The sequence below is a fragment of the Macrotis lagotis genome, chromosome 4, assembly GCF_037893015.1.
Source record: "Macrotis lagotis isolate mMagLag1 chromosome 4, bilby.v1.9.chrom.fasta, whole genome shotgun sequence".
Classification (NCBI taxonomy): domain Eukaryota; kingdom Metazoa; phylum Chordata; class Mammalia; order Peramelemorphia; family Peramelidae; genus Macrotis; species Macrotis lagotis.
In genome coordinates this window covers 182,201,069-182,226,106 of record NC_133661.1, presented here as the reverse complement: position 1 = coordinate 182,226,106, position 25,038 = coordinate 182,201,069, and the positions used below count along the sequence as shown (strand labels likewise).

Sequence of the window (25,038 nt, the reverse complement as noted above, 5' to 3'; positions counted from 1 at the left end):
GTTCTGTTCCCTTAGCTTAGCATCAATTCCTTTCCATGCTTCTCTGAAGTCTGACCATTTATGGTTTCTTTTAGAAGAATAATATTCCACAGTTTTCATGTACTATAACTTGTTTAGCCATTCCCCAATTGATGGGCATTCCCTGAATTTCCAATTCTTTGCCACCACAAAAAGAGCTACTGTGAATATTTTGGGACATATGGTACTTTTCTCACATTTTATGACTTCTTCTGGATATAGGCCTAGTATTTGGTATTGCTGGTCAAATGGTATGATTAGTTTTATTGCTCTTTGGGTATAGTTCCCTATTGCTCTCCAGAAAGGTTGGATTAACCTGAATTCTATTGTTATAGGACTTGGTCATACTTTTTGTATTTATTTTCCAATATATTCTCTTACTTTTATCTTCTTCATATGTCTTTTAAAAATCTTTTTGTTGGTAATTTTCCTGTATATGTTTCTGATAAGTTTTTAATTTTCCTCCTCATTGGAATTGTTTTTGTGTCTTTAGAACTTTGTACTTGAGAACTATATACTCTGGGCTCACATTCACTTAGAATTTTCATGGAAAAGTTCCATTCCATGGGTCATGGGATCTATCTGTCCTTTCTCTGAGGTCTTGGTAATCTTTTTTTAAAAAATTCTAGTTTTCATGTCAGACAATTTCCAGCTTCACTTTCATTTTATATTGCAAACTCTTAGATGGAATAGTTATTTCTCAAGTGTTTTTGTCATTTTTGACCCCAGGAATCAATGGTCTACTGATAAGAGTAAGATTCAGAATAGAAATATCATTTTTTTTTGGTTCCATCGCTTTTTGAAGGATGCAGTTACTATCAAAGGTATAATATTTGTAGACTATTTGGGATTCTTGGAAGACTGAAGAAGTGACTCTGCTGTGTAAGCAATCCATATATCTTCATGAACACTACAGAAAGGTAGTGTGTTATTCTATTAATTGTTCAGCAAGGGAACTGAATATCTTAGTTGTCCACTAGAGATCGCTCTCCTTGACTTACCAGTCTATTGACTATCTAAATTCCTCTTTGGTGCATGTTGAACAAAGCTTCCTAAATAGTCATAAGAAGGTATTCAGTTGGCAAATACCTAAACTATTCTACTTTTCTCCAATTTCTATCAAGCCACATTACTTCAAATAGTGGCATTGTCTGCAATGGTTTAGCATTTAAAGAGGAGATAATTTGGAATATTATTCAAAAATATTCAAAGTAGGAAAGAATTTAGAGCCTCTACTCTGTACCTAGAATCAATCACCTCTTTGAACCCAGTGACCTCCCACATTTGTAGAATGAAGACATTCAGCATGCTCTGGCCACATAGGGGAAAAAAAGAATAAATATTAAGTGCTCCTACTCTTAACTCCTTGTACTTATTCCTTTGCCTTTAGCCTTCTCTTCAAACTTTTCTGACACCTGCAGGATATGGAAAGGGAATAAATGGATAGAGTTGCTTGTCTGGGATCTTACTTCAAGGTCTTGGACTGTATCAAAGGAAAGTCATGGGAAACTTGGTGGAAGAGAGTTTTGATGTCCTCTGTTTAGATTTCCTATGAGATTCAGGGATCCTTGGAGTAAAGTTTGGATGTCCTATGTTGTGATAGGGACCTGGAGTAATTTTACAGCATCAAACTTGCTCTGTGGGCATGGTGAGATAGAAAGTGAGATGATAGGATTTTCAATAGTTGCCAGCCTCTGCTTCTTAGCACTCACTGTATAGATCTCTGCTTCTATGGTTTTGGGGAATATTGATTATTTGTTTGGCTCCTCTTCCACTGGTCCAAGTCACTGTAGAGAGAACTGCCAGTAATCCCCAGACCCAAAGTCAACTGTACTCATGTGGCAAGCAGAAAGCCTCAGTATAATTACAGTGGTTTTCTACTCTCCATCCCCTACTTGGCAACCAGGAAGTCTCTCAACTGCAGTGGAGTGAAATGAAAAAGGGATAGGTCTGTATAACTCTTGTTACTTCACCCTCTGCTTGTACAACTTGCAGACCTTGCTTTCTAAGATTTTTCTGGTGAGAAGAGGTCATATTTACCTAGCCATTTTCTTTCTCAAATCATCAGGATACTGGGTCTTGAGATAAATAAATATTTATTGCCCCTATGATACTGCATAAGAGTGGAGAGAATAAGGTTAGAGAGAAGCAGAGTTTAAGAGGGATGGATGAAAAAGGCAAAACATCAACTTTTGAATGGAGGATAAGAGATCTCTTTGGAGCCACAGACAAGTGGGTAAGCTAGCCTCTCTACTGTAGTCCATTATTCTGGAAACTGGACTCCTAGAAACTGCTGAAAGTTCATTTGCCTGGTATCATCATTCTCATCTTGGTGGAACTGAGATTTTATTTTATTCTTTAGTGGAAGAGCTCCTTTACTCTTTATATTATCTCCCCTAAATTATATAACTTCCCCAATTTCTGTTTACTGTTTTCTGGGATAAATGTTTTTGCTCCATGTCTGCAATTGTTTTGTGTATGCAAACAGTATTTGGTAGGAGGGAACTAAGGTGGCTGAAAGTAAACTTAGCTATTATCTTTCCTTTTAGAGTAACTAAGGAACATGGCTATTATTCTAAGTCCTTTAAAGAACATTATACTTCCAGAAAACAAATAATTGATGTGTCATTAATAGCTAAATTTCAAAACACTTCTTGGAAATAGTAGAGTGAATGAGAGATCTTCCAGGCATAGAAATCTTGGATCCTGCTAGCACTCTTCCACTAGACTGCTAATGGTATAGCCACAGTTCTTTTCCTTCTCTTCTTCTTCCATAAAGTAGAAGTTCCCCTGGAAGTAGAATGGGCCAGATCAGGTATTTATCTATTCATGCTGTGCATGGTCAACAATTTTATATCAGATAGGACTCTATGTTAGATCTGGAAACTTCTCTGGGATAAATATTGAGCCCTTTGAATTTTGGGGGAACTTACTGGAGAGAGTTCCTTCATTATCAAATTTCCTAGTTTAAAGATTGACTAGAGGAAAATTGGCATTTTTTGGTCTTTATTAATTAGGTATAATTGTATAGTCAGTTTTTTTTCTGACTGATTTCCTTAAAAGTTAAACCAGTTTCTTTTGAGAAGACTTTTGTATAGTTAGATGTTTAATACTGATTTCTGCTCTATTACTGAATCCTTTGTGAGTATTGATATTGTGACTAATATGAAAAAGATAAATTTTTTATCCCTAAAATGTTGATAAATGTTTATATTTTTCCTCTTTCTTTTAAACAGACTTAGACTGCCTCCCTTAATATGAGATCCATATGTTTGCCTACTCTCCTGAGAGCTACATATAATCAACCCCATGTAATTAATAATCCCTTTTGAGAACCTCTCTTATTTGGGGATTACTTGCTTCTGTTTTCTTTATTCTCAAACTGGGCCTGCTGTTCTTCTTATTAAGTAGTTTTAGAATTCTAGTAGGATTGCCCTCATACTGGCAGGCATACTTTGAAGAATTTTGATGTCCCTCCATTTAGAGTTCCTCTGTGTTTCAGGGATCCCTGGAGTAAAGTTTGATTGTCCTTTGTTATTACAGGAATCTGGAAGAATTTTAAACTTGCTCTGTGGGAGCCGTAAGTTAGAGAGAAGGGGAGTCCTGGGCCTTAGAGGAAAAAAAAGAGAGAGGGTTAATGCCCCAGTTTCCTCAGTACTCAGAATGAAGTTTCAGGTACCAAGCTAAATAGATTTGTTTCTCATTTCTCATTTATGCTAATTTACTCAGATCCTAAATCCCTTCAGGGAAAACTCCCCAAGTGGTCTGGGATGCTTTGTAGGGGCCATGTTTCCTTTTAAGTTGGTAAGCTTGATTTCCTTCCCTTTTTTTGACTATAGTTTAGGTATGACCATTTCAAGCAATGATTGGCTCTTCCTGAGTACTAAACAAATAGTAAAATTTGAACAAACATGTTATAATGAAATAACACAGTTTAATTAGGTTAGGAAACTCATGGTAATATCCATGGGTAAGAACCATGAAGTTGTTGAGAACATAGTACATGGTTGTCTCTTTCCTTAACCTCAAAATTGTTTCCTCCACCCTTAGTGTGGAGTCTGATCTCCCCAACTCCCTGTTATGTCTCTATGCTTACAAAAGAGGAAGAATGAAAGTTTTGTTGTTTCATCAGAAATTTTTCTAACTCCTAGTGCAGCAGCAGAGGAAATTTGCTTATTTTCTCACAGAAGTAGCTTAGGAAGTTCACGATAACTTTTGAGATACAGTGGTCTTCTCTGAGTATCTCAGATGGTCTTAGAACACTTGACCATTCTGGATTCCAATACTAAGCTTTTCCTGTTATACTAATTGTATTCACTTTTCAGGGGAATTCTGATTCATCCTGACTGCTTATCTGTGATTTTGGTTTGGGAAAGGCATCACTACCTTCACCTTAGCTCTTGAGTTGGGATTGCAGCTCATGTACTTAGAATTGTGGTCATATTTGTCTCTGGGTTCTTTTTGGTCCTCTTTTCTTTCTCCAAGTACCCTGGGAAGAAAGGGCAAATGAAGATGTAATAGAAGTGTCTCAATAATGGCAGTTACTGGGAAAAATCCTTTAGAGAAACCAAGGGCATTATCTATTCAGAAAACATATATCCCTGATATATGACTTTCCAGAGTTATTTTTGTTAGTTTTTTTTTTAAGGCTTTTGCAAGGCAATGATGTTAAGTGACTTGCCCAGGGTCAGACAGCTAGGTAATTAGTTAGTATCTGAGGTTGGATTTGAACTCAGGTACTCCTAACTCCAGGACTGGTGCTCTATCCACTGTGCCACCTTGCTGCCCCCCTCAGAATTATTTTAATGTACAATTTCTCTTAATTTGTTTTAATTTCTTGTTGTTATCACTAACAAATTTGATCTTTAGGAACTGCCTGTTTGTGTCCTTTGATCATTTATATATTAAAGAGTGGATTGGTAAAATTAAATTTAATAGGAATGCCCTAAAGTGAGAATTTTCAGCAAAAAAAAAAAGCTAAACTGCTTTTAGGTTGCATTAATAGAGATATTATGCTAAAATTAGGAAGGTGGTAGTCCAACTATGCTTTCTCTTGACCTTACCACATTTATACTATTTTGTTTATTTCTGTTGTTAGAGGATTGGAGTAATCAATTAAAGATTGAGAGTCTTTTGAATAGTGAATAAATTCACTTATAGCCCTGGAATTTTAAACTCTGCTCAGGATTCATTATAAATTATAATATAATTATAGATTAGAGGGAGGAGGGGGAGAGAGGAGAGGGAGAGAGGAGAAAGAGAGAGAGGAGAAACAGAGAAAGGATAGATGGCTGTAAGGACTGGTTTAACCCGGCCATATGGCATAAGGGCCCATGCAGGCTTAGGCCAGGAACACATGGCCTAAGAAAAGAGAGAGAGATAGCCATCCTTTCAAGGCAAAGAAGATCAAGAAGAGTGAAAAGGGGCCAGCACTTCTCTTCTGGACTTAAATGCACTTCTGTGACTTCCGGCCAAGATGGCAGAGAGAAGACAGACACAGTTCTGAAGTCTCCTGATCTCTTCCCCATCTATCACATGCAACAAACCTCTTAAAAGAAATCCGAACCAGGAAACCCAGAAAGAAAAGCCAGGAGAGGAACATCTACCTCAGGATTTGTCTCCTGCAGCAGCCTTGGCTGAGTACTGTTGGCAAAGGGAGAAGGCCTCTCAACCAAGGCCACAGACACTCCAGAGAAAGCAACCAGCACCTCCTACTGGCCAGCCAGAGAAACTGCACTCAGTAAAGCCTTTGGTGACCTCAAGCCCAGGTGAACCAGCCCCCCCCCCCCCCAACTCAAGGTCTTAGCATAATGAAGAAGGGCCACCGGAAAGGTGGATCCATAGAAAAATTCCTGGAAGGGAAAGACCCCAACTCAGAGAGACCTGGAACCTCTGAGGAGAATACAATCTGGTCTCCAGCACAGAAAAACTTCCTTGAAGAAATAAGGAAGGAGCTTAAAAATTTGGGAGAGACAATTAATACCTTGCAACAAGAAAACAAAACCTTAGAAAGTACAATTGGACAAACACAAAAGGATAAATCTCTCAGATCCTCAAATGAGCAAATGCAAAAAGAAAATAATTCTCTCAAAACCTCAATTGGTCAAATGGAAAGCTCTTTCAAAAGTAGAATTGACCAATTGGAAAAGGAGTTGCAAAAGGTTAATGAAGAAAACTCCTCCCCCAAAAAAAGAACGGAGTCTACAGAAACTAATGACTCCATGAGACAGCAAGAGTCAGTTAAACAAAATCAAAAAATAGAAAAAATAGAAGCAAATGTAAAATACCTCATCAACAAAACCACTGACCTCGAGAATAGATTGAGGAGGGGCAACCTGAAAATTATAGGACTTCCTGAAAACATTGAAGAGAAAAAAAGCCTGGACTTAATATTACAGGATCTAGTGTTGGAAAACTGCCCTGATATCATGGAATCAGAGGGCAAAGTAGTTATTGAAAGAGTACATCGATCCCCACCAGAAAAAGATCCTAAAAGGAAAACACCAAGGAATGTTGTGGCCAAACTCCAGAACTATCAGATAAAAGAGAAAATCCTGCAAGCAGCCAGAAAGAAACAATTTAAATATCAACGAGCCACAGTAAGGATCACGCAGGACCTGGCTGCATCAACTTTAAGGGATCGAGGGGCCTGGAATGAGATATTTCGAAGAGCACGGGAGCTTGGAATGCAGCCAAGAATCTATTTTCCTGCAAAGCTGAGCCTTCTCTTCCAGGGAAAAAGATGGACATTTAACAAAATGAAGAATTCCAAAAATTTCTGATAAAAAGACCAGAGCTAAACAGAAAATTTGGACATCAAACAGGAGGTTCAAGAGACACATGAAAAGGTAAAAAAAAGGGGGGGGGCAGTAAAAGGAAAAAAATGCAATCCAGTAAGTTGAAACTGGCTATATCCCAGCATGGGGGTGGGGGGAAGAGACTCTCATAAATCCTGAGAAATGTAACTCTAACAGAGAGAATAGCCAGAAATGATGGACATCCATGACCTATCCATGAAACTGCTATCTTATGGGATGTAACTAGCTTTAACCCCACTTGGGAGAAAGACTCTAATAACTCTCAGGAATTTTGACTCTATTCAATAGAATATACTGAACTAGAAGGGACAGACACTCAGAATTTTCTATGACCTAGATAGAATGATCTAAAAAAAATACACTACCTCCCTAAAAAGGGGGACAGGAAAGAGATGGGAGGAGGGAGGGGATTGAACGGGACGAATCTCATTAAACTAAGAGATACAAAAAACCTATGGTAATAGAGGGGAAGAAGGGAGCAGAGGAGAAACACCTGAATCTTCTTCTCATCAGACTTGGCTTAAAGTCAACCTACACATACTCAGTTAACTTATAAAACATCTAACCTTTCAAGTATTAAAAGGGGAAAAGGGGAGGGGGGACAGAGAAAGGGAAGGGGAGTGGGGGAAATAAGGGGAAATAACAAAAGGAAGGGAAGGGAAAAGGGAAAAAGGGAAAGGGGAAAGAAAAGGGAGGGTGTGACATAGGAGGGCAAACACTGAAGGGGGTGGTATTCAAAAACAAAATACTAGGGAATATGGATAAAGGGGGGGGGAAGGGGGAAAATACAAACAGAGGGAAGATAGCACAGAGGGCAATAAAGAATTAGAAATCATAACCTTGAATGTGAATGGGATGAACTCTCCCTTAAAACGTAAGCAAATAGCAGAGTGGATTAAAAACCAGAATCCTACAATATGCTGCTTACAAGAAACTAATTTGAAACAGAGAGATACATATAGAGTAAAGGTAAAAGGTTGGAGCAAAATATATTTTGCTTCAGCTGAAGTAAAAAATCAGGGGTAACAATCCTTATCTCAGACAAAGCAGCAGCAAAAAGAGATAGCATTAAAAGAGATAAGGAAGGAAACTTTATCCTCCTAAAAGGTACCATAGACAATAAAGTCATTTCAATATTGAATATATATGCACCCAGTGGGACAGCACCCAAATTCTTAGAGGAGAAGCTGAAAGAATTACAGGAAGACATAGACAGCAAAACTCTACTAGTGGGAGACCTCAACCTCCCACTATCAGATCTAGATAAATCATAAAACAAACAAGAAAGAAATTAGGGAAGTAAATAGATTGTTAGAAAAATTAGATATGGTAGACTTATGGAGGAAACTGAATGGGGATAGAAAGGAATATACCTTTTTCTTTGCAGTACATGGAACTTATACAAAAATTGACCATGTACTAGGACATAAAAACCTAATGATCAACTGCAGAAAGGCAGAAATACTGAATGCATCTTTCTCAGATCACAGTGCAATAAAAGTCATATGCAATACTGGGCCAAGTAGATATAGACCCAGAGCAAATTGGAAACTGAATAACCTCATTTTAAAAAATGAGTGGACCAAAAACCAAATTATAGAAAGAATTAACCATTTTATCCTAGATAATGATAATAATGAAACAACATACCAAAACCTATGGGATTCATTCAAAGCATCTCTCAGGGGATATATTATAGCTCTAAATGCTTATATGAATAAATTGGAGAAAGAAGAAATCAATGAACTAAACATGCAACTAAAAAAATTAGAGAAAGAACAAATCAAAAATCCCCAATCAAATACCAAATTAGAAATTCTAAAAATTAAAGGATAAATTAATAAAATTGAAAGCAAAAAAACTATTGAATTAATAAATAAAACCAAAAGTTGGTATTATGAAAAAACCAATAAAATTGATAAACCTCTGGTCAATTTTTAATCAAAAAAAAAGAAAGAAGAAGACCAAATTGCTAGTATTATAAATGAAAAAGGTGAACTCACCACCAATGAGGAGGAAATTAAAGTAATAATTTGAAATTATTTTGCACAACTCTATGCCAATAAATCTGATATTCTAAGTGAAATGGATGAATATTTACAAAAATATAAGTTGCCCAGGTTAAATGAAGAAGAGATTAAATACCTAAACAACCCTATCTCAGAAAAAGAAATTCAACAAGCCATTATTGAACTCCCTAAAAAAAATCTCCAGGGCCTGATGGATTCACAAGTGAATTCTACCAAACATTTAAAGAACAATTGGTTCCAATCCTATATAAACTCTTTGGAAAAATAGGGAAAGATGGAACTCTGCCTAACTCTTTCTATGAAACCAATATGGTTACCTAAACCAGGAAGAGTTAAAACAGAGAAAGAAAATTATAGACCTATTTCCCTGATGAATATAGATGCAAAAATCCTAAATGAAATCTTAGCAAAACGACTACAACAAGTCATCACTAGGATAATACATTATGATCAAGTAGGATTTATTCCAGGAATGCAGGGATGGTTCAATATTAGGAAAACTGTTAGTATACTCAATTATATCAACAACAAACCTATCAGAAATCATATGATCATATCAATAGATGCTGAAAAAGCTTTTGACAAAATACAGCATCCATTCCTATTAAAAACACTAGAGAGTGTAGGAATAAATGGACTGTTCCTTAAAATAATTAGCAGTATCTATCTGAAACCATCAACAAGCATTATAATCAATGGGGAGAGGCTAGAGGCATTACCAATAAGATCAGGGGTCAAACAAGGGTGCCCATTATCATTCAATATTGTATTAGAAATGTTAGCATCAGCAATTAGAGAAGAAAAAGAAATTGAAGGAATTAGAATTGGGAAGGAAGAGACAAAACTCTCACTCTTCGCAGATGACATGATGGTCTACCTAGAGAATCCCAAGAAATCATCTAAAAAACTACTGGAAACAATTAGCAATTTTAGCAAAGTTACAGGTTATAAAATAAACCCTCATAAATCCTCAACTTTTCTATATATGTCCAGCAAGAAACAGCAGGAAGAGCTAGAAAGAGAAATCCCATTCAAAGTAACCTCAGACAGTGTAAAATATTTGGGAGTCTATTTGCTAAGACAGACTCAGAATCTTTTTGAAAACAATTATAAAACACTTCTCACACAAATTAAATCAGATTTAAATAACTGGGCAAATATCACTGCTCATGGATAGGGAGAGCTAATATAATAAAAATGACAATTCTACCAAAACTAAACTATCTGTTTAGTGCCCTACCAATCAAAATTCCAAAAAATTACTTTAATGAGTTAGAAAAAATTGTAAGTAAATTCATATGGAGAAATAAAAAGCCAAGAATTGCCAGGAGCTTAATGAAAAAAAAATGCAAACGAAGGTGGCTTAGCACTACCCGATCTAAAATTATATTATAAAGCATCAGTCATCAAAACTGGTATTGGCTAAGAAATAGAGTGCTGGACCAGTGGAGTAGACTAGGTGTAAAAGCAGGAGAGGATTATAGTAATCTGCTGTTTGATAAACCCAAAGAGTCTGGCCATTGGGATAAAAACTCCCTCTTTGATAAAAACTGCTGGGATAATTGGAAGTTAGTATGGAAGAAACTTAGATTAGACCAACACCTCACACCCTTTACCAAGATAAGATCCAAATGGTTACAGGACTTAGACATAAAAAACAATACTATAAGCAAATTAGAAGATCAAGGACTAGTCTACCTGTCAGATCTATGGAAAGGGGAACAGTTTATGACTAAGGAAGAGTTGGAGAACATCACTAAAAACCAATTAGATGATTTCAATTACATTAAATTAAAAAGCTTTTGCACAGATAAAACCAATGTAATCAAGATCAAAAGAAAAGTAGTAAGTTGGGAAACAGTCTTTACAACTAATGATTCTGACAAAGGACTCATTTCTAAAATATACAGAGAACTGAGTCATATTTTTAAAACAAAAAGCTATTCCCCAATTGACAAATGGTCAAAGGATATGCAAAGGTAATTTACAGATGAGGAGATCAAAGCAATCCATAGCCATATGAAAAAATGCTCTAAATCATTAATTATTAGAGAAATGCAAATTAAAGCTTCTCTGAGGTACCACCTCACACCTCTCAGATTGGCTAGTATGACCAGGAAGGATAATGATCATTGTTGGAAGGGATGTGGGAAATCTGGGACACTATTACACTGTTGGTGGAGCTATGAACTCATCCAACCCTTCTGGAGAGCTATTTGGAACTATGCCCAAAGGGCAACAAAAATGTGCATACCCTTTGACCCAGCAATACCACTACTGGGTCTATACACTGAAGAGATGAGGAAAAAGGGTAAAAACATTACTTGTACAAAAATATTTATAGCAGCCCTGTTTGTGGTGGCAAAGAATTGGAAATCCAGTAAATGTCCTTCAATTGGGGAATGGCTTAGCAAACTGTGGTATATGTATGTCATGGAACACTATTGTTCTATTAGAAACCAGGAGGGATGGGATTTCAGGGAAACCTGGAGGGATTTGCATGAACTGATGCTGAGTGAGATGAGCAGAACCAGAAAAACACTGTACACCCTAACAGCAACATGGGAGTGATGTTCAACCTTGAAGGACTTGCTCATTCCATCAGTGCAACAATTGGGAACAGTTTTTGGCTGTCTGCAAAGGAGAGTACCATCTGTATCCAGATAAGGAGCTGTGGAGTTTGAACAAAGTACAAGGACTATTCCCTTTAATTTGGAAAAAAAAAAAAACCCAGATATCTTATTGTTTGATCTGGTTACCTCTGAGAATTCTGTTCTCTTTAAGGATATGATTTCTCTCTCATCACACCCAATTTGGATCAAGGTACAACATGGAAACAAAGTAAAGACTGACGGAGTGCTATCTGTGGGGTGGGGGTGGGGGGAGGGAAGCAAGATTGGGGGAAAATTGTAAAACTCAAATAATATCTTTAATAAAAATAAAAAAATAAAAATAAGTGCACTTCTGTAGTAGGTTGGACAAGGGTGGCGCTTGGGGAGTGGTCTAGCACCTGGCTCCAGGTATTCTCAAACAGGCAACCTATGTACTAGTCCTTCCTGTCCCAAGGTGTGTGACCTTTAAGTCCAGCATGTCATTTTCTGTCATGCCAGCATAAACTTGACCCATCTGTGGTCAAGGTTGGGTGGCTGAAAACTGGAAGGTAGAGGTTGGGAATAAGGAGGTAGTACAATTTTACATTTAACAGTGGAACAACAATCAATTTACATCCCTGGAGCTGATAACATTTTACATTTTTACAAAATTTAACAGATTAAAGGATTACAAAATTTGTTTCCAAGTTACAAATTTCCTATGTCCATAATTCCCCGATCATGGTCATCATATTTTTTTTTGGCAAGGCAATAGGTTTAAGTGACTTGACCAAAGTCACATAGCCAGGTAATTAAGTATCTGAGGCCAGATTTGAATTCAGGTCCTCCTGACTCCAGGGCCTATGCTTTACAACTAGATTATATCCAGAAAAAGGTAACCATGCTGCAAGATAGCTAGTGATTATGCATATAAGGACTAGTTGAAGGAATAGTTAACCTGTAAGAGTCCATAAGTGGGAAGGGGATTAATATGATAATTATTTTCAAGCATTTAAAAGGATATTATTTGGGAGAGGGATTAAATTTGTTTTGCTTGGCCCTAAAAGTCAGAGCCTGGAAAAAAAATGTTTGATATTTGCAGAAAGGCAGATTTTGAACTTGATGTAAGGAAACATTCTTGACAGAGCTGTCTAAAAGTGGGATGGACTGCTTGGAAAATGGTGTTTCCTATTACTAGAGGGATGATCACTTGTCAGAGGTATTTTGAAGAATGGAGGAAGAAAGTAGGCCAGAAAGGATTTTTGTTCAACTATTTGTTGGATAAAATTACCTTTGAGGTTCCTTCCCACTTTGAGATTCTGTGAATACAGTTATGAGGAAAGATTTTGGTGGAACAGGTATCTTTGAAGTCCAGATGTAAAGCACATCACTGAATTTTAGTTGGACAAGGAAAATCTTTAAAGAACAGAAAATTAGAGATGGAGAAGAAATAGAATGGAGAAAAAGATGAAAAGTTGTTGTCCTTCATATTCAAAGAGGACTAAAATAACATCACTATGTGAGGGGCAAAGAACAGTGTGTCTGACTGTGGCTAATCAGATTTATAATGAGGTTGGAAGGCTCTACCACAGATCAAGCATAACTAGTCTATATGAACAATTGGAATGGAAATGTCTCTAAATTTGCATATCTCACATTTCTTTTAAGTCACAGCAATTCTGCTTTGCTTATAGAGAACAGTGCTTCCTTTGATGTGAGCATGCCATGTTGGGTGGTCCTGTGCCAGTGATTCTCATATCTCACAAATCAATTCCAGAGTTCTTCATAGAGACCTTGAGAGTATCCTTGTAGTGCTTATTCTGACCTTTGTGAGAATTCTCCCTAAAATAGTCTTTTAGGCAAATGTATGTTTATCATTCCAGCTATATGGCCAGCCCATTGGAGTTGCTCTGTCTTTAGTAGAATTTAAATGTCTGGAATTTCAGTTCAAGAAAGGACCTCAGAGTTCGGTGCCTTATCTTGCTAAGTGATCTTCAGAATCTTCCTAAGGGGTGGCTAGGTAGCACAGTGGATAAAGCACTGGCTCTGGAGTCAGAAGTACCTGGGTTCAAATCCGGTCTCAGACATTTAATAATTACCTAGCTGTGTGGCCTTGGGCAAGCCACTTAACCCCATTTGCCTTGCAAAAAAAAAAACCTTTAAAAAAAAAAGAATTTTCCTAAGATTGTGATTCATTTTCTTCACCTGGCATGGTATATGTCCAGGTTTCACAGGCATACAACAGTGAGGTCAGCACAATGGCTTTGTCTGTTGGTAGACAGACTAATACCTCTTATTTCCTACACTTTCCTTCAGAGCCTCCCAAACACTGAGCTAGCTCTAACAATGCATCTATAAATAAATAAATAGCCCAAATTAGAAACATTGGGATTAAATTTCCAAATTTAGTGAACTCTACCTTTATTAAGGGACTCTCAGACAAAGTTAAAATTAATGAGTAATTTAAAAAAAACGAATGATTTTGGCCCTCCAATCTCAAGACTATTTTGGTGATGAGCTAATATAACAAAGCTTGTTTCATTAGAGTACCAGTATTTAAGCTTAAGGCTGTTTTCCCCCGTGATATATCATAGTTTCATTTGATATTGCAATGATCTTAGCCAAAAGTCAACTCATGAGGCAGCTACTATTTAAAAAAATATTTTTTACCAGATTTCCTTGTGGTTGAGCATTAACTGGGTTAAATGTTTCTGGGTCTCAGATTGGGGTATAATTTGGAAATGAGAGGGGGAAAGCTAGAGAGCAAGATCTTATAAGATTGACAAAAAAGGAAGAACAAGTCCAGAACAGATGAGAGAGATGCTAAAGAGCAGGACAGATGGATGCTAATAATGTAGAGGAAGCAAAAATCAATTAAGGTTAAGAACATCAGAATAGTTCTGTTAGATCTGGAACATTAAATTTAAGTCTCACTATAGCTATCTTTCAGTTTTTTCATTTTTAGCATTACTTGTATGTCCTGCACACACTGATGAACTTACATGAGAGATTGTGTTAGTGGAAAGGGTGAGATGGAGGCCTTTGAAAATAATTTTAATTTGTTAACATGGAGAAGGAATAGAAAGTGTGGGGGTGGCTCAGTGGTGCAGTGGATTAGAGCACCACCCTGGAGTCAGGAGTACCTGAGTTCAAATTTGACCTCAGACACTTAATAATTACCCAGCTGTGTGGTCTTGGACAAGCCACTTAACCCCATTTGCCTTGCAAAAACAAACAAACAAAAAAGTGTGGATTGGAAGTCTATTAACAACATATATATATATATATATATATAGGAGAATTTGGGAAATTCTGGCTAATTTTGGGCACAATGATTGGGAAACTTTGATTTAAAGAATGACAATTGTTTCATGGTCTTTTTTTTTTAAATATTGAATTGCTTTTTCAGACCTTATTCCTCTAGTCTTACTGATCCATTCAGCTGATATTCACGTGCTACTGATAAACTTCCTTACGTTATGCATGTAAAAACCTTAACTCTTTATTTTTCCCCCCTTAGAAAAATGTGCTGTATGTGGAGCTTCCTGCAAGCATCTGGCTCTCTCTGATAATGTGAGTATGTCCCTTGTCCCCCTAATCATATATTATTCTAGACCTTTAGAAAGTGCTACTGAAATACTTGAAATTAAAAGTTCATTAACAGCAGATGAGAAATGCATTTATTTAAGACTCCCATAGTGGAAACAAAAAGTAGAGATAGGTATTGTGAAGAGAATTAGTCTGACATCAATGATCTAAGTTTCTTGGGATAGTGTTTCCTTTCTGACAAGCACAGTGGGAATAATATCAAGTATTGTAGAAAGAATGATATATCCCTTGCTAGGTTTCAAAATATCAAATAATATTCCTTCAAGAGTGTATTGAATCTTTGAGGGGGAAAAACATGCTTTAGTGGAAGAGTACAGGACTTAGATACAGGAGACCTTATTTTGAATCTTTGACAATTCCAGGTGTGATTTTTGGCAAATCTAATTACCTCTCTTGGCTTCTGTTTGCCTGTTGGTAAAATTAAATAGATGGACTAATTTATCCCTTCCAGTCCTAATAGCCTATGATTCTCCATATTTCTTTACAGCTAAAACCTCAGGAGAAGATGTTTTTTAAGAGCCCTGTGGAGACAGCTTTGAAGTATTTTAGTCACATCTCTCAGGTATGAGAAATAAAAGGGGAAAAAACCTGTTTGTCTAGACAAATTTCAACCATATCTTTCTCTTTGATTTATGAAAGTTCATTCTTTGAACTTTAAGTTTATGCATCTAAGACGGATGTCTTCTGTGTGCTTTTTCTTCTCTGGAAATAAAAATCTTCCCTACCAGTTGACTCCTTTACTACCTCATTTTCTTGAGAACTGTGACACTATTATAAATTCCCAAATTTTACCTTCCCAATTCTCAATGAATTCTTCTAAAGCAATATTATAAATAAAAGTGATTTCAGGTATCATTTATGGTCCTTTCCCCAGTGAATCAGGACATGTAAGAATATCACTTAAGAATTGCTTTCATCTGCAAGTATGACCCTAGAAAGGGGTGGATTTGAATGTCATTCTTTGGCATTCTTCTGAGTGTAGAAAATAATTCCTATGCTTCTATTCTTCCCCCAGTAACTCTCCCTCATAATGCAGACATAGACACAGACACAGACACAGATGTGTGCACACATGCACACACACATATACACACACACACGCACAAGCACAAGAGACAAACAACATTCAATCTGAATGATGGATTAGCTGTATTCTAGAAGTTATTTTTACTTTCACTGAGACTCTACATATTAGTATGCCCTTAAAAGTAGGGGTACCTTGATATTTTGATATAGACTGGTACAACAGAAAGTGGGATAATAATCTATGTATTCTATTTATGAATCTCTCTCCTTTACACACACAAACACACACACACACACACACACACACACACACACACACACACTTACTTTCAGAATTTACAAATCATCATACCACTCTCCTTAACTCCTGTTATCTTTGTACTTAGTTGTTTGGCTCATCTCCAAGAATATTCAAGAAGAAAAAATCATTGTCACAGTTGTCTTATTTTTTTTTATCTCTAGGGCAAGATATCATTTTATTAAGTTACGCATATACTTTTAGTAAAATGCAGTGCTGGCACTTAAGCAAAAACAAAACAAAAGAACAAAAAAAAATCCAGAGACCTAAGCAGGATCAATGTGAACTGTTGGCAGTAATCAGTAATTTAGTTCCATGTCTTCTCTGATGACCAGAGATCCCAAGTAAGGATCCCATGGAAGGGTCAATATTGTCACAGCTGTAGCAAAGTTTCAGTGATAGTAATGGATTCTCTAGCCTTTTTCTTGGCAACAAGAGTTAGTGTGGTTCAATGGCAGAAGAACTGGATTTGGAGTCTGGGGAACTGAGCCTTGCTTTACTACTTACTGCCTGCATAACTGTTCAGTTTTATTTTTCTAGGCCTCCTTTTTCTTATCTGTAAAAGGAGGAGGTAGGACTTCCTTCCTGCTTTAAAATATATCATCTTTTAGAAGGAAGGATTATAGTTTTTTCCCATCCTTTTTTTTTTTTTTAGGGAAAGAGTGTTGGAAATTGTTCCAGACTCTCAGATTTCTAGTTTGTCCCATTTTCTTCTCTATTCATTCCCCTGAAAGATAATTTCACAGCATTATCATGGCATGAATCTTAAAATCAATTTTTTTGTTTTTCCTTTTTCCTTTATCACCACTTGTTATTCTTCAGAGCTCTTTTCAGATACATGAAGATAGTTTTTATGTCTTCATTTTTAATCATCATTTGGCCAAGTGGTAAATTTAGTTCTTGTGTTTCACTTAAGTGAAAGGACTGGGGGAAACAAGAATCCAGTATCTCTCCCTCCCTCATTCCTGAGCCTAGAAACAAAGAGAGAAGAGAAAAAAGCTTAAGCTGTATCCTGTTTTTATCTACACAAGTAAGCAATCACATCTGAGGTGCCTTGTTAACATTATGGAGAGATAAAATCCAGCTAGAACTCAGCAAGAAATGTAAACAAGGTCAAATGAATAAGAGAGAGAGAGAGAGAGAGAGAGAGAGAGAGAGAGAGAAAGAGAGAGAGAGAGTATGTGTGTGTGTGAGTAAGTCTTTAGTTAATAACCAAACCTTGGACTAGTTAATGATCAGTAGAAAAAATATATATATAGTCTAAGTCTCAACCTACCTAATCATGAGACCAATTAATCATGGTTAAATAATCAAGATAAGAAGATAATGTTAGTTAATCATCAAGGGGCATTTAGTGAAGTCAGCAAATTTTGATAATGTGTTTTCCTCATCTGTGAAGCTGAATTAGTAGACAAAAGGATACAGCCATTGCTATGCTGTTTAAATCAACTACAGCCCTAAAGTCAGAGGAATTGGTTTCAAATCCCACCTCAAGGTCACATGTAACTTTGAGCAAATTTCTTTTTCCTTGTGCATAAATTTCCTTAATTGTAAAATGAAAATGTGTGGACTATTTGACTTTTAAGACTCTTTTAACTCTAAATCTGGGCTCATTAGTGCTCATTTCATTACTTACAGTCTCAGATTCCCACAGTGATCTGTCCTGTACAATCTCTTGCTGTGTTGCTGATCTCCCGTATGAAATTTTTTATCTACTTTGTTGGTTTTTCAGAAAATTTGTGAAGTTGGAGACTAAAGGGCTTCATCTGAATCTCAAATGGATTAGTTAGTTTTATTCTTTTCTAAGGCCTATCTATAATTCATCTCTCAAGTGAATAACTTATTTAAAGGATAAGCAGGTGGGATGAAATAGAGTCTAGGCAAGAGATAGGAGGAAAATCCATCACCAATTCTAAGTAAGTAATGTAACACAAGGCATACACATTGCTTATGAAAGAACAAAGTTAAAGTAATTTTTACATAAGGTAGAAAATCTAAACAACCTAAATAAGTAAGTTTCTTATATTTGTCTATACTTTTCTTTTTTCTTTTTTTTTAAGGCAGTGGGGTTAAATGACTTGCTCAGTATCACACAGCTAGGTAATTATTAAGAGTCTGAAACAGAGGATTTGAACTCAGATCCTCCTGACTACCAGGGCCAGTGCTCTATCCTCACTGCCTTACAGATTTCTTAATTACTTCCCACATAGAAGTCTCTTTGAAAGACATTTTTTACAAGACTTTTACAAGAATTCTTAAGATTCTATTTCCAGAGAATTGACAGCATTCCCAAGATTGTAACTTAGTCAGTGACAGAAACTATCTTATATAGGCTACATAAAGTGTGCTTAGTGCAATGGTATAAAATTCAAAAAATGTTAGGGAAGGTGGATAGTTCAGGTACCAAAATATACCTAGCTCACTTAAAATTTTCACCTTGGAAGTTTGAAGATTAAAAACAGAAACCTAAAAACAAAGCCTTCTTCTGGGAGACCAATCGAACTCAAATCAATCCCCTTCTATAAACTCCTGTTATACCACTTATCTGAATCACCTTGGAGTATTACTTTAATGTGTGTTTGCCTTAGTTTTCTTGTTTTCATTTTTTGGGGGGGGGGGTAAGGCAATGGGGTTAAGTGACTTGCCCAAGGTCACACAGCTGGGTAATTATTAAGTGTCTGAGTTGGGATTTGAACTCAGGTCCTCCTGAGTCCAGGGCCCATGCTCTAGCCATTGTACCACCTAGCTGCCTTTGCCTTAGTTTTCTTTAGAAAATGTTTTATTGATGCTTCTCAATAATTCTTCTTTCCTCCATCAAAAACATCTGAGAAAAACAAATTTCTACCATGATGTTTGACTTTACATGCAATATTTCCAATTCCTTACTGAAAAGAGGGAAGTATTTGATCATCTGTCCCTTGGAGTCAAGATTGACCATTACATTTAAATTGAATTGTGAATTTAAGTACTTTTTTCATATGCATCATTATAGTTGGGTATATTATTCTCTTTTAATCATATTTCCTCAAGAAGATTGCAAACTTTTGGAATATCAGCAGACCTGGATCTTTAAAAAAACAATTCTTTTAAAAAATTATTTTGTACTGTCCTCAGCACCTGGCCTAATGACATATAGTTAGTAAGTATTTAGTAAATAGTTACTGAATGTTGGATGAATAGTTAAATATTTAATGGTTTCCTTAGAATCTCCCAGAATGGCTGAGACTTCACAGAAAAAGGGACATTTCTATGGTGACTTAAAAGAAAGGAATTTAGATAGCAATTGTTTAAGCAGTTGACTTGCTAAATCAGGAAAAAAATCAACATTTTTGTATTTGTATATTTGTGATAAAGGTTTTGTTCTCCTTTTTCAGTGGGGGTAGAGTTATGAGAGGGAAAGAGGGTGATAGTTGTTAATTTAAAAAAATTAATATAATAACCAGAGCTGAACAGAAAGTATGATCTTCAAGTACAGGACTCTGGTGAACCATAGAAGGGGTGGATGAGAAGGACTAACTATGAGAAAGTTAATTATATTGAACTGTTTGTATTCCTGCATGGGAAGAAGATACTGATAACTCATATGAACTTTCTCATTTATAAGAGCTGTTAGAAGGAGCATATATAGACAGGGCACAGGAAGGAGCAAAATATTATGGTATAATGTAGTAAAAAGATGGAGTCAGATAAAGGGAAGTACTGGGAGGAAGACAACAGAAAGGAAGGAGCTAAGATATTTTACATAAGAATCAAGATAAAGCTTTTTCAATGGAGTGGAACGGGGGAAGGCAAGGGGAAATGAGTGAGCCTTCATTTTCATCAGAAATGGCTCAGAGAGGAAATAACATACACACTTAATAGAGTATAGAAATCTATCTTACCCTAGGAAAAAATGAGAGGAGAGGGATGGGATAAGGGGGAATGGGGAGAGGGAAGGGGGGAATAGGTGATAGAAGAGAGGGAAGATTGTGGGAGTGAGTACTCAGATACAACACACTTTTGTACAGGGCCAAGATGGAAGGAGAGAGAGAGAATAGAATAAATGACAGTGGGGAGGATTAGAGTGGAGGGAAATACAGCTAGTAATAGCAACTGTGGGAAAAACATTGAAGCAACTTCTCTGGTGGACTTAGGATAAAGAAGTCAACTCACTCCAGAGATAAAGCCAGTGGAATCTGAACATAGACTGAACATTTTTTTTTCTCTCTCTCTCACTATTCTTTAGGTCTCTCATCTTCTTGGGGGGAGGAGGGTTTATGTTTACTTTTATAACAAAATTATTGTAATAATATAAAATAAATAAACCAGAAGCACTCAGGTTCAAGTCCTGCCTTAAACATAAAAAAATTTTAATCTAAAAAAGAAATACTTAAAGTGCTATATAAACTCAATCATAAGTCAACCTTTTAAATTCTCTGTCAAAATGTGAACATGCTATTAAGATAATATCTTTCATGACTTTATGTCCCAGGTCTTTTACATTTTTTGGCCAATACAGCAGATACACTTACCTTATAAAATCTTAAAGAAAAATGGCACATTTATCCACAAGGAGCTTATATTCTAGTGGAGATATGACAGCTATACAGTAAGTGTACATGTTTACATGAATACAGTAAATATAAAGTAGTTGAAAATGGTGGCTGTAGATACAAGAAGTACTCTAGGAAAAGTTTGAAGAGGGAAAGAAACTGTTAGTAAGGGAGATGGGGGAAGGTTACAAGGAAGAATTAGTGTCTAAATTGACCCATGGAGGAAGATATAAATTCTTATCTGGAACACATATGAAAAGATAATTTATTACAGAAATGGAGAGTGGCCTGAATGAATGTGCAAGTGTGAGATAACATATCAAATTTGAGAAACTAGTGTTACAGTTTTACTAGACTATAGATTGTATATAGGGTGTGATGTAAAATAATGGTGAAAATGTAATTTGGAACTAGATTGTGTAAGACCTTAAATGCTGGGGTAGGAATTTATATTTTATCTTAGACTCTAGTAAGAAAGCACTAAAGGTTTTTGAATGGGGGAGTGATATGTAAAGACCTGGGCCATAGGAAGCTTATGTTGTTATCTTTCTGGAGAATAGATGAGAAAGGAGAGAAACTGGAGGCAGGGAAACCAATTAGGAGGATATTTCAAAGTCTTGGTTACAAGAAGTAATATAAGTAGAGAGAAAGGGATAAATATGAGATGTAGAAGAGGTAAGAGCTTTAGAGCATAGATTGTTACAGTGGAAATAGTGCTGGATTTGGAATCAGGGCTAGTAGTTATATATCTATTATAGCCTAATGAAATATAGCTGTTATGACTTATAGTTAAATCTCATATTTAAATGTTATTATCAGGTGGTAGCCCTCCGGAGCTGAGCTGTTATGGAATGTATTGCAGCAGTTATTTTTGTTGTTTTAGACCATTCTCTGTGTGATTGGAGCAAGTCATTTAACTTCTTTTAGTCTCAAGTTTTCTCATCCATAAAGTGAAAAGTTATACTATGTGACTTCTGTGGTCCTTTGCAGCTCCAAGTCTATAGATCATCCTATGCAGTATATTGAACAAAATTTGGCAGTTAATTGGATATGAAGAATTAAAGATAGAGAAGAATTAAAAAATACTACACAGTTTTTAACCTAAGTGATGGGAAAGAATAGAAATAGGAACATTTGAAGGAAAAGGAAAATTTGCGTTGTAGATGTGTTCAGTTTTGAATATATTGAATCTGAGGTATCAGTAGTTGGAGATGGGGAATTTTGGTTCAAGAAAGAGATTAAGACTAGATAAAAATGTTTGATTGTGTCAGTGTTATAATTTAAATCCATGGAAATGGATGAAATCACCAAAAGAGATATTATAGAAGGAGAAGAAGCCCCAGAAGAGAGTCTTGAGGATACTAAAATGTATTGGGTCTGAACCAGCAAAGGAGACTGTAAAAGAGTACTCACCAGATAAGAGGAGAACCAAGAGAGTATTCTCATGGGAAGCAAAGGAAAAAAAATTATCCAAAAGGAGGAGGTGGTCCATAATGTTGAAAACCACAGAAAAGTCAAAGGAGGAATTTGGAATGGTCTTTGGATATGGCTACTAAAAAAATTATTTGAAACCTTCAATAGTACATTTTTGCAGAGTGGCAGGATTAGAACCCAGACTGTAGTGAATTGAAAAATGAGGAGATGATGGGAACATGGAGGTAGGAATCTTAGGGATCTCTCTCCAGGAGTTTAGGGGGGGGAAAAAAGAACTCTAGGATGATAGCTTGAAGATATGACAAAATCAAAGGAAGGTTTTTTTTTTTTTTTAAAGAATAAGGGATGGCAGCCTTGAAGGTGTTGGAATGGAAAAGGCTCCGCAGGACAGCCCCGGAGCCGGCAGTGCCCAGGCGGGCAGTGGGGCCTTGTGTCAGGGATGCCTGAACCAGTACCTGTGCACCTCTGGGGCTGGTACTGCCCCTGACCCAGCAATAGGGGAAATCAAAGAAAAAAATGAGAACTGTGAAATGCAAAATCTTGGTCTTATCTGGGAAGGGTGGTGTTGGCAAAAGTACTTTCAGTGCTCATCTTGCTCATGGCCTAGCAGAAGATGAAAATCAACAGATTGCTTTGCTGCATAGTGATATTTGTGGACTATCAATTCCCCAAATGATGGTACTAGAGGTTCATCAGAGTGGTTCTGGATGGTCTCCAGTGTAAGTTGAAGAGAAACTTGGTGTGATGTCAGTAGGCTTCTTGCTTGGCAGTCCTGATGATGCTGTCATCTGGAGGGGACCAAAAAAAAATGGCATGATCAAGCAGATTCTTCGTGATGTGGATTGGGGAGAGATTGACTACCTCATTGTAGATACCCCACCTGGCACTTTTGATGAACATCTCTCCATAGTACAATACCTCAGTGCAGCCCACATAGATGGAGCAGTAATTACTACTCCTCAGGAAGTATCACTATCAATTTTTGTCATAAAGTGAAATTGCAATAATTGGTGTAGTTGAGAACATGAGTGGCTTTATCTGTCCCAAATGTAAGAATGAATAACAAATATTTCCTCCAACTACAGGGGGCGCAGAAGTAATGTGCCAAGATTTAAAAGTCCCCCTCCTGGGTGAAGTGCCTTTGGATCCACAGATAGGTAAAAGTTGTGATAATGGACAATCATTTTTGATTGAAGTGCCTGATTCACCAGCTACTTTAGCATACAGAAATATAATCCAAGATGAATTTTTTCTCTCTCTAGGAATTCAAGACTTTTGTGGCTTACAGTTCAAAAGAAGAAAAGCTGATTAGTTGCTGAAACATGAATTTTTATGGACTCTAGTCGTAGTCACAAGCAATCTGAGAAATGGACCAATACTAAATGGACCAATAAAAAAGTCTAATCAATTTCAGGGATAAGAGTTAGAAATTCAAAAACCTGACTGGGTTTTGAAATCACTTTTTTTAGCTTTTTTTTTTTGCAAGGCAAATGGGGTTAAGTGGCTTGCCCAAGGCCACACAGCTAGGTAATTATTAAGTGTCTGAGACCGGATTTGAACTCAGGTACTCCTGACTCCAGGGTCAGTGCTCTATCCACTGTGCAACCTAGCCACCCCAAAAATGGACAGATTGATGGGACAAGTTCCTGGAAAAAAAAACAGGATCAGTAACACAAGTAGTTACATTAGAAATGAGTATGACTATCTCATCATCTTAGAGCAGAGCAAAGGAGGATAGATTGGAAGAAGACAGGAGTTTTGAATTATGGAATAGGGAAGATAGTACTCACAAGTGAAGGTTTTGCTTTGATTTTTCTCAGTAAAATAGAAGATGAGATCATCTGTTGACAGAGGGGATGAGGGTAGAGTTTGGGACTTGAGGAAAGAGTAGATCATATGACCTACTTTGTATGATCATATGATCTGGATCATATGTTTAAACTCTATAAAATTCAATTTCTTTTATGTTTTATGTTTCCAATTACATGCTATGGTAATTCTTCAGCATTCATCCATTTGCAAATTTATAAGTTTCACATTTTTCTACCACCCTTTCTTCCCTCCCTCCTCCCCTTAGTGAAGAGTCTGATTAAAATTGTATCTATACATTTGTGTTTGACATGTTAGTCATTTTGCGTAAGAGGAATTAAGACTAAGGGAAAAGAAAGAAAACTGAGATAGGAAGGAAAGACATAAGAGATATTTTGAGAGGTGAAAATAGTATACATTCAGATTTGGGTTTTTGGGTTTTTTTTCCCCTGTGGATGTGGGTAGCATTGTCCATAACAGGTTTCTCTCAGAGTTGTTCTCAAACTCTGAACTGCTGAGAGGAGCTGCATCCATCATAGTTGATTAACACATAATGTTGTTTCATCTAGTCTCTTTTTCTCTTTCTTTATTTCTCTGTAATTTCTTCCTCTCTATCACCCTATTTCTTCATGTTTTTTCCCTTTATCTACTAATTCCCATTAAATAATTGACCTCAATAGGGAACTGGGGTGTATTATTATTATTTATTTTATTGTATTCCTTATAATTGGCTGTAGTTCTCTGACTTTAATTTAAAAAGCAGATAACATGGTCTAAAACTAAGTCTATATATAAAACCAAACCAAATATATGATTATCGGTGTGTTTTTTTTTCTCACATGGACTAGTGGTCCTTGTTAGGAGAAAGGTTCT

At 36.5% G+C, this 25,038-nt stretch overlaps 2 protein-coding genes and 1 pseudogene across 4 annotated transcripts in view; 2 read left to right on the top strand and 1 right to left on the bottom strand.

Annotated features, from left to right (window-relative positions):
• SLC7A8 (solute carrier family 7 member 8) overlaps positions 1 to 25,038 on the bottom strand; it is a 162,391-nt gene that overhangs the window by 103,263 nt on the left and 34,090 nt on the right. The window lies entirely within an intron of this gene.
• Positions 1 to 25,038, top strand: part of RNF212B (ring finger protein 212B) — a 59,548-nt gene that overhangs the window by 11,573 nt on the left and 22,937 nt on the right. Inside the window, exons 3-4 of the mRNA XM_074234862.1 lie at positions 14,978 to 15,030; positions 15,554 to 15,628. Coding sequence (XP_074090963.1) covers positions 14,978 to 15,030; positions 15,554 to 15,628 — 128 coding nt within the window. The remainder of the gene's footprint in view (positions 1 to 14,977; positions 15,031 to 15,553; positions 15,629 to 25,038) is intronic.
• On the top strand, positions 22,725 to 23,675 carry LOC141521885 (cytosolic Fe-S cluster assembly factor NUBP1 pseudogene; annotated as a pseudogene).